The 13,005-nt window shown below is 39.2% G+C and overlaps 1 protein-coding gene and 1 long non-coding RNA gene across 2 annotated transcripts in view; both read right to left on the reverse strand.

The window, feature by feature from the left end:
* Positions 1-13,005, reverse strand: part of LOC125752955 (uncharacterized) — an 87,271-nt gene that overhangs the window by 36,735 nt on the left and 37,531 nt on the right. The window lies entirely within an intron of this gene.
* Positions 8,975-9,922, reverse strand: LOC112663620 (olfactory receptor 4C11-like). Its single transcript, XM_025452692.3, has one exon. The coding sequence runs from the start codon at positions 9,887-9,889 to the stop codon at positions 8,975-8,977; it is 915 nt and encodes a 304-aa protein (XP_025308477.1). The 5' UTR covers positions 9,890-9,922.

Consider the following 13,005-nt stretch of genomic DNA (forward strand, 5'->3'; position numbering starts at 1 on the left):
AATCAGGCAACAAAAAAGAAATAAAAGGTATTGAAATTGGAAGAGAAGAAGTCAAACTCTACCTCTCTGCAGATGACATGATACTGTACAGAGAAAACTCAAAAGACTCCACCCCAAGATTGCTACAACTCATACAGCAATTCAGCAGTGTGGCCCGATTCAAAAACAATACCCATAAATCAGTGGCATTTCTATACAGTAATAATGAGACTGAAGAAAGATAAATTAAGGAGTCAATCCCATTTACAATTGCACCCAAAAGCATAAGATACCTAGGAATAAACCTAACCAAAAGGTAAAGCATCTATACCCAGAAACTACAGAAAAATTCTGAAAGAAATTGAGGAAAACACAAAGAGAAGGAAAAATATTCCATGTTCATGGGTTGGCAGAATTAATATTGTGAAAATGTCAAAGCTACCCAGGGTAATTTACACATTCAATGCAATCCCTATCAAAATACCATGGACTTTCTTCAGAGAGTTGGAACAATTCATCTTAAGATTTGTGTGGAATCATAAAAGTCCCCGAATTGCCAGGGGAATACTGAAAAACAAAACCAGAGCCGAGGACATCACAATGCCGATTTCATGTTGTATTACAATGCTGTGATCTTCAAGACAGTGTGGTGCTGGTACAAAAACAGACACATAGATCAATGTAACAGAATAGAGAACCCAGATGGGTTCTCAACTCTATGGTCAACTAATAATTGACAAAGCAGGAAAGACTATCCACTGGTAAAAAGACAGTCTCTTCGATAAATGGTGCTGGGAAAATTGGACATCCACATGCAGAAGAATGAAACTAGACCCTTATTTTACCCCACATACAAGGCTAAACTCAAAATAGATGAAAGAACTAACTGTGAGACAAGATTCCATCCTAATCCTAGAGAAGAACACAGGCAACACCTTTTTTAACTTGGCCACAACTTCTTGCAAGATACATCTATGAAGGCAAGAGAAACAAAAGCAAAAATGAATTATTGGGACTTCATCAAGATAAAAAGCTTCTGTACAGCAAAACAAAGGGACAATAAAACTAAAAGACAACCTACAGAATGGGAAAAGATATTTGCAAATGACTTATCAGATAAAGGACTAGTATCCAAGATCTATAAACAACTATTAAACTCAACAGGGAGAAACAAACAATCCAATCGTGAAATGGGCAAAAGACATGAAGAGAAATCTCACAGAGGAAGACATAAACATGGCCAACAAGCACATGAGAAAATGCTCTGCATCACTTGCCTTCAGGGAAATACAAATCAAAACCACAATGAGTGAGAATGGGGAAAATTAACAAGACAGGAAACAACATATGTTGGAGAGGATGTGGAGAAAGGGGAACCCTCTTGCACTGTTGGTGGGAATGTGAACTGATACAGCCAGTCTGGAAAACCGTGTGGAGGTTCCTCAAAGAGATAAAAATAGAACTTAAGACCCAGCAATTGCACTGCTGGGGATTTACCACAAAGATACAGATGCAGTGAAATGCTAGAATACCTGCACCACAATGTTTAGAGCAGCAATGTCCACAATAGCCAAACTGTCGAAGGGGCCTCTGTGTCCATTGAAAGATGAGTGGATAAAGACGTGGTCTATGTATACACTGGAATATTATTAGAAACCATTAGAAACCACAAATACCCACCATTTGCTTCAATGTGAATGGAATGGAGGGTTTTATGCTGAGTGAAGTAAGTCAGGTGGAGAAGGACAAACATTATATGGTCTCATTCATTTGGAAATATAAAAAATAGTGAAAGGGAATACAGAGGAAAGGACAGAAAATGAGTGGGAAATATCAGAGAGTGAGACCGAACATGAGATACTCCTTGCTCTGGGAGAAGAACAAGGGGTAGTGGAAGGGGAGGTGGGTGGGGGGATGGGGAGACTGGGTGATGGGCACAGAGAGGGGGCACTTGACAGGATGAGCACTGGGTATTATGTTATATGATGGCATATCGAACTCCAATAAAAATATACACAAAAAAAGAACTTGACAAAGGTCAATCAATAGTGTCATGCTAGATTTACTTTATGTTTCTCATTCTATTATTGAGAGTTTTGTGGGACTCTGTCATCCTATAGTTAGTTCTCAGGTAACAGCGTGCCTCTATCTCTCAGTTAATAATATTTTGGCAAACAAGGCCTGGAAATTTTTTATGTATTCTGCTTTCCAACACAATCCTAAGCTTGCTGATTTCTGTTACCAGGATTTCCTGATAATCAAATTCCATTATTAAATCAAAAAAGGACTATCTGAGATACCAACATGGGATTTGCTAACATTTAGTCTCAATTACAATTAAACTACAGAAACTAAAAGTAAAATGAGTCTCTTTAAATTGATCAAAGAATATGTACCAGAAGTCTAAAGGAAATGTCACCTTTAATTTCAAGAGAGTTCCATTAAATTCAGGAATAAGATAAGGCCACCTTTTATAGCTGCCATTATCATGTACTGCACTGACTTAATGCCAGGTCCTCAACCCCATATACTTACAGAGATCAGGAAGATTTAAAAGATTGAATGAGGTCAAACTGTACAAAGAGATTTAAGAAGGAATTTAAGCCCTTTGCACCTTGTAGAAATGGAACAAATCTTTTCCCCTTTAGATTCTACCAGGACTAAGCTCTTGTATGTGGTTGCCTAATGAGGGGCATATATCCAAATTTGTCCTTCACCCAGGTTTTCAAGAGAAATTAGGCATTCACATCTTATGTGCATATTAATGATTTGAAAATATTGATTACCTATTATAAAATCTTATGTTAAACAATTTTTGGACTAAACAAATTTACAAATTTTCAGGCAAATTCAGTCTAGCAGCCTGTCTTTCGAAATTCTGTGTCAAACAATGAATAATAGGAAAAGGGAATAATGTAGTTTGTAGGAAGCAAACACGAAACAACAGACGTCCTTACTGTCTGATGTGTTCATCTACTTCCCCAAATCAAGACAATCAACTGGCAGATTAAACTACTTATTAAAAGAGCTTACTCAAAAACCACCATTATAATACTTCCAAATGTAAGTATAATAGACAATTATAAAATGGAAAAAATCTCCGCCAGAATAAAATACAATTATGAGATGTAACAGAAACATGAATGGTCTTCATTGAAGAACACTAAACCTAATCAAAAAGAAATACAGCTGAATCAGATGAATCACACAATTTGGAAGTGAAGGAACTCCCCTTTTAAAGTCGTTAATTTTTCCCAATTATGTGACACTCTGAGTCAATTCCTAAACATAATCACTGAAGGTTATTTGCATGGAGATGGAGTAAATGATCCTAAAGTGCACATGGTTGAATGTATAGAAGAACCAAGGATTTGGGGTGGTAGAGGGAGAAGAACCAAGTGCAAATATATCATAATGCTATATTATGATATCAAATCGGGTATGCCCATAGGATAAACAAATATGTTAAGAGGACAGAGTATCATGCAAACAAATTCAACAATATATATTTGGTAATTAAATATAGAATGAGGTTGAAAGTATTAACATGAATATAAATTATAATAAGATAAATGACTATCAATTTGGAAAAAAAAGTTAGAAAGTATGTCAAAAACTCAATAAAAAGAATTCCTCCAGGAGTCTATGTGTATGGGAGACATTAAAAACATAGAGAAAAAGGATGCAGAATAAGATAAAAATGCATTCAGCAGCCCAAGTGGCTCAGGGGTTTAGCACCGCCTTCAGCCCAGGGCGTGATCCTGGAGACCTGGGATTGAAGCCCAAAACGGTGAGTATTTGTCGTTTCTAATGGCTGAGTAACATTCCATTGTATACATAAAACACATCTTCTTTATTCATTCATCTTTAGATAGACACCAAGGCTTCTTCTACAGTTTGGCTATTGTGGACATTGCTGCTATAAACATCGGGGGGCAGGTGTCCCGGCGTTTCATTGCATCTGTATCTTTGGGGTAAATCCCCAACAGTGCAATTGCTGGGTCATAGGGCAGGTCTATTTTTAACTCTTTGAGGAACCTCCATACAGTTTTTCCAGAGTGGCTGCATCAGTTCACATTCCTACCAACAGTGTAAGAGGGTTCCCTTTTCTCCACATCCTCTCCAACATCTGTGGTTTCCTGTCTTGTTAATTTTCCCCATTCTCACTGGTGTGAGGTGGTATCTCATTGTGGTCTTGATTTGTATTTCCCTGATGGCAAGTGATGCGGAGCATTTTCTCATGTGCATGTTGGCCATGTCTATGTCTTCCTCTGTGAGATTTCTGATCATGTCTTTTGCCCATTTCATGATTGGATTATTTGTTTCTTTGCTGTTGAGTTTAATAAATTCTTTATAGATCTTGGAAACTAGCCCTTTATCTGATAGGTCATTTGCATTTATAATAAGATAAATGACTATCAATTTGGAAAAAAAAGTTAGAAACTTTTTTTTCTCCAGAATGGGAGAAGATATTCTGGTTGTCTTTTAGTTTTGTTCACTGTATCCTTTGCTGTGCAAAAGCTTCTTATCTTGATGAAGTCCCAATAGTTCATTTTTGCTTTTGTTTCTTTTGTCTTCGTGGATGTATCTTGCAAGAAGTTACTGTGGCCGAGTTCAAAAAGGGTGTTGCCAGTGTTCTCCTCTAGGATTTTGATGGAATCTTGTCTCACATTTAGATCTTTCATCCATTTTGAGTTTATCTTTGTGTATGGTGCAAGAGAGTGGTCTAGTTTCATTCTTCTGCATGTGGATGTCCAATTTTCCCAGCACCATTTATTGAAGAGACTGTCTTTCTTCCAGTGGATAGTCTTTCCTCCTTTATCGAATATTAGTTGACCATAAAGTTGAGGGTCCACTTCTGGGTTCTCTATTCTGTTCCATTGATCTATGTGTCTGTTTTTGTGCCAGTACCACACTGTCTTGATGACCAATAGAAGGGAAGGGAGAAGAAATGGGTAGGAATTATCAGAAAGGGAGACAAAACATAAAGACTCCTAACTCTGGGAAATGAACTAGGGGTGGTAGAAGGGGAGGAGGGCGGGGGGTGCGGGTGACTGGGTGACGGGCACTGAGGGGGGCACTTGACGGGATGAGCACTGGGTGTTATTCTGTATGTTGGCAAATTGAACACCAATAAAAAATAAATTTATTATAAAAAAATGAATCCCACGACGGGCTCCCTGCATGGAGACTGCTTCTCCCTCTGCCTGTGTCTCTGCGTCTCTCTCTCCCTCTCATAAATAAAATCTTTAAAAAAAATGCATTAGTTACGGCAGGAATGGGGACATGAGAGATGGATTTCAAGGAGAGTGCACTCGTTTCCTTTCTTCTTAGTCATAGTTATTTTTAATAATATAAAAACAGACACAATTCAAAGAAAATGTGGTGTTCTAAATTACTGGACATAATGCAGTCACTGGACATCCCCTTTGCTGAAAGTAACTAGAAGCTGCATAAAATACAGGAAGCATCGTTTTCAGTTTTGGATGATTAGCAACATACTCCTGGGACTTCTTAGGGAAAGGAGACAGATCAGGTGAGTTCTAGGACAGCCTCAGCCTAACCAAGAAGCCTCTGCCTCTTGTAGAGGTGAGGAGAACTGCAAATGGCTCCCCTCATCCTTGACATCACAAAACAGTTCTCTAAGAGCTCTCTGGATCTTTAATGAATTCATTTTCTCTTTTTTCCCCCTGAACACTCAAGGTTTGATTTTCAAACTTCCTTTCTTTTCTCCCCTTCCAATGCTTGGAGTGATTCCTTGTCCCCTCTCCTCATGACTACTTCCTCATGTCAATCCCCACCCAATTCACTTTGAAATCTTCCCCATTGGCAGATACAGTTTAATTATACCAATTTGTTCATGAAAATGTATCCTTTCTGTGAGTACAAATAAAAATTTCTCATGTCCTCATTCGTTCTCTGATAAATGTCCTCATTGGGTGTTAAGTATTTTGTCCATCACCACTTCCTATGTAAGAATACTAAGCACATTTGGTGGGATAGGATAATATTGTGTTCCATAGGCAGAAACTTTTCACATACTTATGAAGTTCGTTGTATTCCTTTCTCATTAGCCCAATTCAATTAAAGTAGTACTTCCTGGTGCCAATTTGTTGGGTATTATAAACTCAGATACTGAAAGAGCATCACATGGCAGTGCTTGCTTATAGATTATGATGTGGCAGTGGTGGCGGCAGGTGTGTATTGTACGTATCAGTTGGGTTATCTTCAAAAGTGAAAATATGTATTTTAGAACATTCTTGTATAAAAACAAAAGACATAAATTGAAATGAGCTAAAACAGACTTTCCAATCTTGGTTTTCCCAAATAATCTGAATTTTGATATTTCAGACATATTAGGACCAAATAAAGCTTTTTTCTGATACCCAAGCAAACAAATATGGCAGTCAAGGGAGGTAAGCTACATTAAGTCAAGATGTAGAGATACTGAGATTTCACGTCTTTTTCTTTTTTTAAATAATAAATTTATTTTTTATTGGTGTTCAATTTGCCAACATACAGAATAAAACACAGTGCTCATCCCGTGAAGTGCCCCCCTCAGTGCCCGTCACCCAGTCACCCCCAGTCCCCGCCCTCCTCCCCTTCCACCACATCTAGTTCGTTTCCCAGAGTTAGGAGTCTTTATGTTCTGTCTCCCTTTCTGATATTTCCTACCCAATTCTTCTCCCTTCCCTTCTATTCTCTTTCAATATTATTTATATTCCCCAAATGAATGAGAACATATAATGTTTGTCCTTCTCCGATTGACTCATTTCACTCAGCATAATACCCTCCAGTTCCATCCACGTTGAAGTAAATGGTGGGTATTTGTCATTTCTAATGGCTGAGTAATATTCCATTGTATACATAAACCACATCTTCTTCATCCATTCATCTTTCGATGGACACTGAGGCTCCTTCCACAGTTTGGCTATTGTGGACATTGCTGCTATAAACTTCGGGGTGCAGGTGTCCCGGCGTTTCATTGCATCTGTATCTTAGGGGTAAATCCCCAACAGTGCAATTGCTGGGTCGTAGGGCAGGTCTATTTTTAACTCTTTGAGGAACCTCCACACAGTTTTCCAGAGTGGCTGCACCAGTTCCCATTCCTGGGAGAGGGGCCTGTTGTGCTGATTTTCAGGTGTTAGCACTTGGGGGAGCTGCTCAGCCCCCTGCCTGGTGCAGGGCTCAGTGAGTAATGTTTATCCTGTTTATCAGGTGAGGCCACCTGTGTGGCTCAGTGGGGGTCGTTTACCCCGTGAGGCACCTGGAGGAACAACCCCAGTGGCAGCGGCCAGCTCTGCAGCCCTGGATTCAGCCCCCGTAGTAACTCCGGAGCTCTCCATCTGCAGGGCCTCGAGGCTCCGGGGCGGGGCCGCTGATCTGCTCAGCTCCGGGCAGGAGTGTCCTCGCTGTCCTGGGCCCTCCCGGCCTTTGCCTGTCCCGGGGGGAGGCCGGATCGTGGGCTGTGTCCCGGCGCCCTGTGCTCCGGGGCCTGCGCTGTTGGATTCGCGCTCCCGCCCCGCAGCCCCCTCAGCGCAGCAGCCCCCGAGCCCCTCCGAGCTGCTCCCGCCCCGAGCCCCTCCGAGCTGCTCCGGGTCCCGCCGTGCGCGCTGCAGCCCTTAGGGAGCTCGGCGTACTCTCCCGGGTGCAGGTGTCTGTTAGTGTCCCAGGGAGCCCGAGGGCATCCCCGCCCTCCTGGGGTCCTGCTCCAACTCCCTGCGAGCCCCTTTCCGCCCGGAAAGATTGATGCAGCTCCTGCTTCTCCGGGATGGGGCTCTCCTGTCCTGGGGACACTCGCCCCGGCCTCAGCCCGGCTCCTCGCAGGCCCCTCCCCCTTGGAGGCCTTTTGTTTCTTTCTTTATTTTTTCCCCCGTCTTCCTACCTTGATAGAAGCGCGAACTCTTCTCACTGTAGCATTCCAGCTGTTCTCTCTTTAGATCTCAGGCCGAATTCATAGATTTTCAGGATGATTTGAAGGTTATCTAGGTAATTTGGTGGGGACAGGTGACTGGGGACCCTACTCTTCTGCCATCTTGTCCTTCCTCACTTCACTTCTTTTTCCTGCAAATGTCCATACATCCAGAATTGATTCTCAAAATGTAAGAAAGGCAAAGCTTCTGCTCTCCATCTTGAACAAAGTTCCCACTTTTCTTTGGCCTTTTCTTGCTTTTCACCATGCCTCCCTTCTCCCCTTTATCCTCCCTTCTGTGTATTTCTTTCTGCATATTCCTGCTGCCAAATCCCTTCACTGACTCTTTCTGTCTTGTGAAGAGTAATGGGAAGGACCCGCCAAAGGGCAGCTGAGTGGATGATAACACCCATCACTGCCAAGTGCAGGATTCTCCTTATCTCACCATTCACAGAACTTTGAGAAATTCTCCAGTCACAATACATATTTTCACCAATATTTAAGCTTTTATTAGAGGTTGAGGGTTCCTCCATGTAGATTCCCCAATAAGACAAGTTCAGGCACAGATTCCAGAGCAGAATTCTCTTAGAACGCCTTCTCCAAATGACAGGTTGTCAAGACAGCCACCTACATTAAGTCCCAGTTACATATGGATTAACACCTTGACCACGTTCATTACATCTAGAATAAAACCTAGACACAGAATTAGTGTGTGCTCACACACACATTCTCTCACTAGTTAGTGCATTTCCTTCTGAAAGCAAATTGAATCATGAAGCTAAATTTTCATGTGAATATGACCAGATGTCAATAGCATTCAACTAAGTCTATGATAGGTTTTTCAAAGTGCTTTGGGCTATTAGTAATCCTATTTTAATGCAATCCTCTCAGAATAAGGAGTCTATATATTTATTACTATTTATTAATATTAATACAATAAAATATACAAAAAGCATGATTTAAAAATTACTAATTGATTGAATTCTCCAAAGAAAAATATTTTATCTTTCTTGTACATGAAGGAAAAGCAACCTTTTAAGGAAATATACATTAGGATCCCTGAATATCATGTATCTACAGAAGTCATACTTTGCTACACCATAACATTTTCATTGCAATTTTCACTTCTGCATTCCTCAGTGTGTAGATCAGAGGGTTCAGCAAGGGTGTCCCAATGGTATAAAACACTGCCACCACCTTGTCTACTGGAAATGTGGTTGCTGGACGTGTATAAATGAATATACATGGGCCAAAACATAAGACAACCACAATAAAATGGGAAGTGCAGGTTGAAAGGGCTTTTCGCCTTCCTTCTGCACTGTAGTTTCTCAGAGAGTACAAGATGATAACATAGGAGATAAGCAAGATTATGAAACTCACCATGCATATGGCTCCACTGTTAGTAACAACTAGCAAATTTATTACATAAGTGTCCATGCAAGCAAGTTTCAACAAGGGCTGCAAGTCACAGAAATAGTGATCAATCATATTGGGACCACAGAAAGGCAATTTCAAAGCCAGGACAATTTGTGCTGAAGAGTGGATACAGGATCCCACCCAACCCAGAGTCACCAGCACACTGCAGACATGCCTGTTCATGATGGTTGTGTAACGCAAGGGCTTACAAATAGCTACATAGCGATCAAAAGCCATGAGGATCAGCACGAAGATTCCCATGCAAGCAAAGAAGTGGACTGCAAAGACCTGAGTCATGCACTCATTGTAGGAAATAGTCTTCTGCTGGGAAATGGCATCCACAATCAACCTGGGGGCAATGGTTGTAGAAAAGCAGGCATCAGCAAAGGACAGGTAAAATAGGAAGAAGTACATGGGACTCCCAAGGGTCCTGCTTCTTTTAATAGTCACTACAATGAGAAAGTTTCCCAACAGTGTGGCAAGGTAAAACATCAAGAAGACCCCAAATATTGCTTTCTGTTTTCTTGGATCCTGTGTCAAGCCAAGCAAAATGAATTCATTCACACTGCTGTTCATTGACATAGTAGTTTGCAGGTAAGGTGAACTTGATAAAAGCTTAATCTGCAAAAGAAGAAAAGATGTGACATCTTGGGGAGATCATTGGGCTGACCTCTCAATTCCTTATTTTTGTTCCATGTTACCTCCAACTTCCTTTAATCCCTACGAATCTTTGTAAATCTGCAGAAGTCCAAGCCTCTCCCAGATCTATGTATTGATTTAGAAACGAACCCAATTGAATCAAAGCCTCTGCATTGGACAATAAAAAATCAATATCCTTTAAAAATTTTGATTCCTACCAAGATTGAAAATGGCAGAACTTGTACTTTCCTTGGTCAGGTGCCTTAACTGCCTTGAAATTTGGCCTTCATCTGAAAATTTATACCAATAGTGCCCCACTTTCACTTTACCTTGAGTTTCCCAAAGAATGAAAATATATTTTTTTATGATCACATATACACGCATCTAGTTCATGTATTATACATTTTATCTATGTGCTTTGAAATCTGAAAAACACTATTCCAATAATATTTAGCACTCCTAGTTTTGGAGAAACCTCCTGAAGAAAATATCCTCAGTTGAGTTCACTGATTTGGGATCCCTGACTTTATCTCTGAACCTATCAGTATCTTGGATGAAATATCCTTTACAAAAATCTATTTCGACAGTCTTTTACCTCTTGCGTTCTATGTCACCTTCACTGATAGTCATTTGATAAAAAAGGCCTGGAGAACTTTGAGGTTTGTAATAATTGAGGAAATTTCCTGTTTACCCTCTTTACTATTCTAAAACTGAAGTCATTCAGGATCTCTGCATATGGATTCAATGTGGCATAAAATTCCTAACTATGTCTATACTCTAAATAGTGCTTTTACACATATATATTACTATGTACCCTGAATTCTCTTATTTCTAAAAATACCATTTGAAGAAAATTCTATTATTCAATATACTATGTTATGACTTTTCTGTTCAAGTTCTTGTTCATAGCATATATAGTTAGTCATTGAAATCATTGCATGCCATTTTGTGTTCTGATTTTGACTTGGAATGATTATAACACTTTTTCACATGTTACTATATTTTCCATGGTTCAATTGTTCCTTTAATAACTGACATTGTAAAATTTTTCTAAGTGGTGTTTATTTGACCCTTTGTCAACTGAGATATTGCTGTTGCTTTCAATTTTCATTCGCACAAACAACAATTCAGAGTAATTTTACAATCATGATATTGCTGCCCCAAATGCTTGATATTGCCATGGCTATTGGTAATGATTAAAAGGTTCTTCAATATTTTGTGTCCATTTATTAACTATATTTTATTTTCAAAAATTCATGATATCATTAATTCTTCAAAGTACACAGAGGAATGAGAAAAGAAAATTACACTCTGTCTCAAAATTATTGACTCTGTGATTCGACTCTCCAGAAATGACTATTTTTGTTTTTTATGTGTTTTCTTTTAAACATTATAACAGTATACTTCTTTATGTGTACCTCTTCTGTATATACAAGTATGGCCAATATTTCAAGGTTGATGATATTCAAAAAAAGCTGATGAACATGCAAACACAAGTTATTTTGTGACATATCTTATTACCTCACTGGCATAATAGTAAATAATTATATTTTATTATGTGCATATACCTTTTTATCATAAACCACATTTAACAGTTTTACTGCATTTTTCAAAAATGTTTTTATTTATTTATTCATGAGAGACACAGAAGCAGAGAAGTAGGCAGAGGGAGAAACAGTCTCCATGCAGGGAGCCCGACGTGAGACTCGATCCTGGGTCTCCAGGATCAGGCCCTGGGCAGAAGATGCGCCAAACCACGGAGCCACCCGGGCTGCCCAGTTTTACTGTACTTATTATGTAAAGATTGCCCATCTGAGAATTTTTCATCTTTTGTCAGTTTATATTTTGCAGTCTTGATATTTTATCTGGGATAACTATTAATCTAGCAAAACATTACATTTCGTGGCCAAGAACACAGGTGCTAGATTCAGATGTCTTAAGTTCAAATCTTAGTTCCACTATATACTATTTTAAGAAAGCCACTTGAGCATAATCATGGTACGTAGGTAGATAAAATAAGAAAAATACCCAGCTCGTAGTGAGTAAGAACTATACCTCTGCTTCTTTCACTATCATGACTTTACTTTTTCTCTGTTTCTGGGGCTCTTTCCCTTTTTCTGTAATCTGATCTTCCAATTTTCCCATTTTATTTTAGCCTACTTCCAAAACATTTTAAAATTATACTATCTACTCACTTCTCTCATAACCCTACAGTAATCTTTTTTTTTTTTTGAGTACTGACTCACAAATATCTGGAGTTATTGTAAAGAATGGGAAAAATATTCCACTGCTCTTAATAATTTGAGTTTTAAGATAAATATAGTTGAGATCATTCATTATGTAAGGCACTCTATCATTGGTATTAGAAGAATACAAAGAGACAAGACACAAGACTACAAATTTCTAAAGAATACTTTGGGAAGTAAAAAATTCAAAATTATGTTAACAGATGAATCATAACTTTAACTGAAGAAAGACATTCTAAATTCAGTTTCCTGAGATGCAGATATTTTAAAGCAGAGCAGGGAGGTGGGTTAGCACAGCGATAATGCTTAGAGACCAAAGCCACACAGCCTAGATTTGTAGCCCACTCAACTGCCCACTATGGTGAGATATGTAACAAGTCCCTTTATATCTCTGTGCTTTATTTTCTTCACCTGTAAATATTAAGAGCAAAGCAACCTACTTTTTAGGGTTTCTATGAAGGCTAAATAATTCAGAATGTACAAAGAATGGGAGATGGAGGTCTGTGCACCTGCATTTGCAAACGTTATTTTCATATTAGGATCACGCCGGGGTTCTAAGGCAGGTGCTACAACGCTGAGCCACCCGGGCTGCCCATAATCTCAGAATTCTTTAAATGGACCATCCATGTTTCTAAACAGAAAGAAAGGACACAATTTCAGATATTCCCTCTTCTCCTCATCCTGCATCCTCTACCTCTTTTTATCACCTTGTTATAACTTGAAGTGGAATAGCACATTCTAAAAATATAAAAAAACATGAATATAATAAAATGGTTACTGTGGTTTTCTAATGCAATGGCTGAAATACTCACC

This window comes from Canis lupus, chromosome 18, assembly GCF_003254725.2.
Source record: "Canis lupus dingo isolate Sandy chromosome 18, ASM325472v2, whole genome shotgun sequence".
Classification (NCBI taxonomy): domain Eukaryota; kingdom Metazoa; phylum Chordata; class Mammalia; order Carnivora; family Canidae; genus Canis; species Canis lupus.